Genomic DNA, 7,481 nt, shown 5'->3' on the forward strand with positions numbered 1-7,481 from the left:
ACTCTAATATGCATAATCGTACATACTGTGAAAATATTGAACAGTTTCCAGATAATGGTAAAAGTTCATAGTCTATTCCCATACAATATGCACGTGTCTAGATAACAGGATTATTTTAATGCTTTGTCCTTCCTGATGTTTAATATTACTGTTCCGCAGTATGACGGAAACAAGTATGCATGAAAAGGGTCGCAGACAGGTCAGCTGCCTCACTAACTGTAAATCAATGACAGAGTCCTTGTTAATCCACTTCACACACACTAAACAAGCTGACATCAATAAGAGCTAGCATGAATAAGAAACACAAGACAGCATAATAAAAAAGTCTCCTCTGTGCTGAATGAAGGGAATAATGATGTGCGCCTGTAAAGAGCGTTCTTGCATTAGCAAAAAACATTCATAAGTGCCCTTCAAGATGGCAAACACAGATCCTTAACTAACTTTTAACTTGAAAACTAAAGAAAAGAAAATCCTCAAACCCAGAGGTAAACTCCTTTTGGATAAATACTTTCATTATAGTTTCATTTGGCTATTGGGTTTTACAGAAATCTGGATTAATAATGAAAAACATGATAAGAAGGTATTCAAACATGGCTGTTTGACCATAATTCATAGTAAACAAGTTTGTTACAATCTTACTAGCTTTATTCGTTCAGTTAAAAAATGTCAGGTGTAATTTATTTATGAGGTAGTGATGACAGTTAATACACTTTTATGAGCACATTTCATAAAATAAAGGTAAAGAAATGCTTCCAGCAACAACACTATGAAGCAATAATCACGGTATTGTCAAATTTATTAATATTTTTATGGCACACATACTGTACATGTTAATCCTTCAAAGCATACAACAATTCTCTTCTGAAGGGAAACTAAATATTGTAAAGCTTCTTTTCAACTGAAAAGAGCGATCAATGCATCCATTTGAAAAAATATTTTTTGTTTCATAACCATAAAAATCCGCATCTTTTCCCTTTTCCCTTTCACAGATCAATTTCCATGGCACCTTATAGAGCAAATACATGCTCTACTCAAATCAACAGATATAAAAGTGCAAAAAACAGCACTGTATAACAATTTCACTTACTAACTAGGCTGGTTTGACCTATTATAAGGTGGATATTTGCAGCGCCTCGTTAGAACATAATTCATAATTCTACACTTGAACCATCCTGAATGACGCCGGTGTTCCTCAACGTCTCTCCACCGACGAGTTGCTACAGTACTAAGAGTTTTGAGGCATATCTTGAGGTTTTCATTGTTTGTAATGTTCAGAAAGTGCTTTGCAGCAGGCAGTGGCACCCGCAGCCGGTGGGACAGACCTCTTGCGAGCGAAACCAGTCCATCATGTGACTGGTGTGTCCTCCGTGGCCGCAGCTCAGGCAGAAGTTAGAAGAGCCGCGTACGGCCACGTGACAGATGGCGCACTGGAAGGTGAAGCGCTTGCAGACGGCGCACTGGGTGCCGCAGGCCTGACTGCGACAGTGGCAGCAGTAAATGCCAAACTCTATGTATAAGAGCAAAGACACAATGCAGGCTCATGAATGTGAGTGTTAAACATTTTGTTCAAGAGTTAAATATTGACCGACAGACATTCCAGAAATGTGAGACCAATGCTTTGCTCTTTAAAGGAATTCTTATCGATTATCACAGAAAATAGTTTTAACTCATTCCTTAGTTTATTAAAACCAAACATAGGAAGTCTACACCAGAATAAATGTTAAATGTACAGTTTAGAAAGTATTTCATGTGTGTTACATAATTTGCTGCTCAAGAAACATTTATTTTTATTATCTATGTTGAAAACAGTCGTGCTGCTTAATATTTTTGTGCAAACCATCATGATAATTAATAAAAATATTATAAATAATAAAACAACTATTATTACTAGAATTATAATATTATAACATTATTAATTCTATTAATACTATAATTAAATAATAACAAATAAGCAATTAAATAATTGCTTAATTAAATAAAGTAAATAATTAGTATATAGTTAGTTATTTTTAAACTATATACTAGTAATAATTAATAATAATAATAGTTATATCTGAAAAATGGATTGTTAATTGTATTAATTACACACCAATTATTATTATTATTATTAGATCAATGTTGAAAATTGTTGTGCTTCATATTTTAGTGCATACCAACATAATAATTAATTTAACTATTAGAAATTAAACACCAATTATTATATACTGTAATAGTTATTAAACTATAATATCATTATTAATATAATAATAATAAACAAGTATAATAATAATAATTCTTATATCTTATTTATAAATAACAATAATCGTCTAATAATTTGCTTATTAATTGTATTAATTACACACCAAATAATAATAACTAAAACAACACTTTTTCTTGTTACTGTTTAGGTTTATATATATATATATTTTTTTTCAGGAATTATGTCACTAAAAAAATAACCAGAAGTTTTTATAGAACTGTCTAGAACAGTAGTTCCACCAACCATTTAAACAACTTTACATCTCATATATCACACAAGCGCTTTAACAACAATACAGGATGCACATATCTATCTACTTCTACACTCTCTTATAAGTGCAGTACAGTAAACACACCTTTTGCTTGATTTAACAAAATGAGTAATGAGATGAAACCATTTGCCGTGGCAGTCTGATAGTCTGTCCCAAAAGCTGTTTGGAACCCTGTTTCTTTAACTTACCTATGCCTTTGTGTGGCTCTGGAGGACAGGAGACAAATTTGAGCACCTCTGCCCTCTTGTCCTTCATGCCCCATCGGTGCAGGATCTCACCGTAACACTTCTTGAAGTCGTCAAACTGCCAGGAGTTGGAGGGGTCCAGTAATCTGTGGATCAGAAGGAACTCTTCAGAGTTTAGGGGTGCAGTGTTAATGTGATGTGTATCAGGGGCATTGGTTGAACAGGACATTCACCGTTTGTTCATGTCGTGTTGTTCTTTTTCTCGTTCTCGGGGGTCTGTGTATATCTGGTTGGCATAGCGATAGTCATCCGGAGATGATTCTCCCCAGGGGGGAGCATGTTCTGACTCACGTCCACCTGAAAGACGAAAGAGTAATATTTCACAACAATGACTGGAAAGTTTGCTCTAACAGTTCTATTACGATTCATAAATAAAGCTTTTTTTGTCATGATGCGGAATAATTTTGGTACACTTCGTTTGAATTATTAAAAAAACACACAAAAAAACATGCAACTGTAAGAGAAAAACAAACATGAACAACTGGGATCTGGAATTGGTGGATTTTATATAAAACATCTAAAAAATATCTTATGTAATATGATATGTGTAACAGTTTGGGTATAAATATAGTCATTAATTCTGAAAACAATATTAAAGGGGTCATATGATGCTATTTTAAAGATCATTATTTTGTGTATTTGGTGTAACAGAATATTAGGTAATAAGTAAATGTATAGTAATACAGATTATTATTATTATTATTAATCATCATCATAATCTGAAATTTAATATTAACTAATTTATATAATTTACTATTAATCACATGCCAAATAATAATAAATTATTATCATGATTATATATAAATAATACAATAACAACAATTATTATTATCTTCATTATTGTTGTTATCTTCATTATTATGAAAAACGAATTAATTTGACTAATTACACAAATTAAAAATGTATTTTTTCTAATATCATAAAACATTTCTGTTAATCAATAACCATTAAACCAATCAACAGGCAACTCTGTAGTCAAACATACAAGTTGTGTCACAAAGCCAGACAAGAGGGAAAAAATTGGTGTGACAGAGCTACACATAATGTAAACTTTGTGTCTTTCATGAACACTTAGCACTGAAATGTAATCTATGACTAAACTCATGATCTCTCACCCATGTTCCACGGAGTATTTGCAGAGTCTGAGGTACTTGAACACGATCCAGATGTGACCGAACTAGAGGTGAAACTGGGCTAAAGGAGCATTAATAACACAAAAGCAAACAGATAAACACAGATGCAGGTCACAGATATTAAGCTGAAAACAACCTCTCTGTTATACAGGAATATTTCCCACACATTTAAAGGAACACTTAATAGGCTCATTTAATAGGCTCATTTTCCATCTCCCCTAGAGTTAAACAGTTGAGTTTTACCGTTTTCGAATCCATTCAGCCGATCTCCGGGTCTGGCGGTAGCACTTTTAGCTTAGCTTAGCATAGATCGAAATACACAACTGATCCTAATTTTAACTGAAAGACACAATTAATTCCTACAGAATTCAAGCATTGATAAATCAGGTTTACAAACATACGTAGCAGGAGTGGTGTGGCGTAAAGATCGCTGGTCGAGGTTGCTGATGCCCGTATAGAGTGAAATATTCCTGAGGACTGCCGTGACCTCTGAACACACTACACAACATGGCCAGACTCTGAACATCACTCATCTGACTGTAGTGTTCAAGCCTGTGGAGGAAAGAGACAAAGTCAAAGATCATGAGAAAACGAAGACACCTTCATAAATTAATGCACATATGCTGGTGTCACCAGTTAATAAGCTGCAACTCACAATGTCTCCAGCAGGTGTCGCCCAAATGGATGTTTGGCCCAGGGAGTTCCAGCATCAGGGTCAGGATCGGGACTGAGGTCAAGATTTGTGGCTGCAGAAGCAAGTGCCCATACCTAGAGACAGATCATGGAGAAATGAAAATAGCTTGTACATAAATCATGCTTACACATACACTACAGGTCAAAATAATTAAGAGTTATTCATGTTTTTGAAAGTTCAAGTTCAAGTTCAAGTTCATTTTATTTGTAGAGCACATACACAACAGCCACCAGGCTGACCAAAGTGCTTTCCAGAAGAGCAACAATTTTACCACATACACAGAGAACAAACCGGACAAAATTTGAAAACCGCACGTTTAAAAATGACCATATCACAGTAGTCAATATACTAAGGAAAACAAATAAGTTTTTAGCAAGGACTTAAAAACAGACAAAGAAGGGGCCATTCTAATCTCTAAAGGTAGGGTATTCCAGAGTCGTGGCCCTGCCACCGCAAATGCACGCTCCCCTCTACGCTTAAGCCTAACGTGAGGGACCACCAACAAGGCCTGGTCACAGGATCGTAGGCTTCTAGACGGAGTATAGAAGTAAAGAAGGTCAGATAGATAGACAGGAGCTTGGTTATGTAGGGATTTATATACAAAGAGGAGAATTTTAAAGTCTATTCTCTGACAAACCGGCAACCAGTGTAGAGATCTAAGAATTGGAGTGATGTGTTCATGTTTACGACACTTTAAAAGAAGTCTGGCCGCAGCATTTTGGACAAGCTGAAGACGCGCAATTTGAGATTTAGATATACCGCAATATAAAGAATTGCAGTAATCTAGACGAGACGTAACGAACGCATGAACAGCCATTTCTAAAGTTTTTGGAGTGAGAAAGTGTTTAATTTTAGACAGTAAACGAAGCTGATAGAAACTGGACCCAATGACAGAAGAGATATGTTTATCAAATTTTAAATGCTGGTCGACTAGAATACCTAGGTTCCGCACCCGCGAGGATCTAAAAACGGATAAACTTTCTAACTCAAGGCTTATACACTGAAAGAAGTCTCTTATGCTCACCAAGCCTGCATATATTTGATTAAAAATACAGTAAAAACAGCAATACTGTGAAATGTTATTACAATTTACAGTAACTGTTTTGTATTTGAATATATTTTCAAATGCAATTTATTCTTGTGATGCAAAACTGAATTTTTTCAATTATTATTATCAATGTTGAAAACAGCTTTTTGCCATTTAAAATTTTTGTAGAAACCATGATTTATTTTTTTCAGGATTCTCTGATGAATAGAACGTTTGAAGCAACAGCATTTATTTGAAAAAGAAATCTTTTGTAACAATATCTATCTTTACTGATATTTAAAGCATCCTTGCTTACTAAAAGTATTACTTTCTTTAAAAAATTATTCCAAACTTACCGGTTTTTACAAAGGTATTAAGCAACACAACTGTTTTCAACATTGATAATAATAAATGTTACTTGAATGCTAAATCTGCATATTAGAATGATTTCTGAAGGATCATGTGACACTGAAGACTGGAGTAATGATGCTGGAAATTCAGCCTTGCATCACAGGAATAAATTACATTTTAAAATATATTCAATATATATTTCAATATATATTCGTTTCAAATTGTAATAATATTTCACAATATTACTAATTTTACTATATTTTTTATTTTAAAAAATGCAGCCTTGGTAAGCATAAAAAAAATTCTACCAACCCCAAACCTTTGAACGGTAGTACAGTAAATGTAATTGATTTTATCGCACTACTTTCATGTAACACATATAGGCCTGGTTTCACAGACAAGGCTTAGTCTAAACCAGGATTAGGCCATAGTTCAATTAGGACATTTAAGTCATTTTTATAATCGTGCCTTAGATAAAAACATTACTGGTGTCCATCTTGAGACAAATCAAAGGCATTGATATATTTTAAGATCAATCAGTGCAAGTTTCTTTCAGTTGAAACAGCTCAGACTTACAATTTAGTCTGGGACTAGGCTTAAGCCTCGTCTGTGAAACCGGGGGTTAATGTTTAAATCTTGTTGTTATACTTTCTAAACAGTCTATATTTTGTTTTTATTCTGGTGCAAACATTACATCTTAATTATTCCAAACATTTGACTGATATTACATACCTTTGCTAAATCCCTGCGGCCCACTGCTAAGGCCGCCACCCCATTCTTCTGACACGTGTCCTGTGTGTCATTAACATTTAGCCTAAGGCGAAGAAAAACAAAAAGATGCTGAGGATCAAGATGACATTTGAACAAAAGCATGTCACAATATTGGCAGTTGATGCTGTAAGTTGTCGCTGTTACTAACAAGAAAGATATCATCTGAATATGACCTGGAATGCATTTCTGTCTAAGAAAACACAACATACACGTATGTTTCCCCGAGGACTTTGTGTACAGGAAGCAGACATGAGATTTCCTGGATGATGACTTTGCCAGCCAGTTTGATGGGTCTGCTGCTGTAGTCTCCTCCCTCTCGCTTGCCTTTCCAGCGACGAGATTTCTGAACACCGTAATAATGACAAACAGCAGGATCAGTCACTTTCTGATGAAAATAAATCAATCAATCATATCCTAAATGAATCCTATGGTTGTCAGTATGAGAAAACCCCTTTCGAGAATATAATTATAAATCATTATATATATTCAATTATTATTATTATGCATGTAATGTTATCATTAGAATTACTATAATTATTTATTAAATAAAATTAAATAAAATCATTTTAAATAAAATTAAATAATTGTTTCTAAATGCTTCATATTTGTTAAATGCACTAAAAAAACTTGAATTATTATAATAAATGTTAAAAAGCTGTTAAGATTGACAGAAGCTAAAGCATAATTTGAAATATCATTAGGGTCTAAAATTATTAAAATATTCAGTACCAGCCATAAAATTTAAATATT

General features: G+C 33.9%; 1 protein-coding gene across 1 annotated transcript in view; it reads right to left on the reverse strand.

Annotated features, from left to right (window-relative positions):
• Window positions 1–678: 678 nt before the first annotated feature.
• LOC107662905 (WD repeat-containing protein 59-like) overlaps window positions 679–7,481 on the reverse strand; it is a 21,354-nt gene continuing 14,551 nt past the window's right edge. The window contains exons 20-27 of the mRNA XM_016453033.1: window positions 6,941–7,074; window positions 6,693–6,774; window positions 4,544–4,656; window positions 4,290–4,440; window positions 3,871–3,949; window positions 2,929–3,052; window positions 2,699–2,841; window positions 679–1,507 (exon numbers count right to left, since the gene is read on the reverse strand). Coding sequence (XP_016308519.1) covers window positions 1,272–1,507; window positions 2,699–2,841; window positions 2,929–3,052; window positions 3,871–3,949; window positions 4,290–4,440; window positions 4,544–4,656; window positions 6,693–6,774; window positions 6,941–7,074 — 1,062 coding nt within the window. The 3' untranslated portion in view covers window positions 679–1,271. The remainder of the gene's footprint in view (window positions 1,508–2,698; window positions 2,842–2,928; window positions 3,053–3,870; window positions 3,950–4,289; window positions 4,441–4,543; window positions 4,657–6,692; window positions 6,775–6,940; window positions 7,075–7,481) is intronic.

This window comes from Sinocyclocheilus anshuiensis, unplaced genomic scaffold, assembly GCF_001515605.1.
Source record: "Sinocyclocheilus anshuiensis isolate Anshui unplaced genomic scaffold, SAMN03320099.WGS_v1.1 scaffold739, whole genome shotgun sequence".
NCBI classification, from domain to species: domain Eukaryota; kingdom Metazoa; phylum Chordata; class Actinopteri; order Cypriniformes; family Cyprinidae; genus Sinocyclocheilus; species Sinocyclocheilus anshuiensis.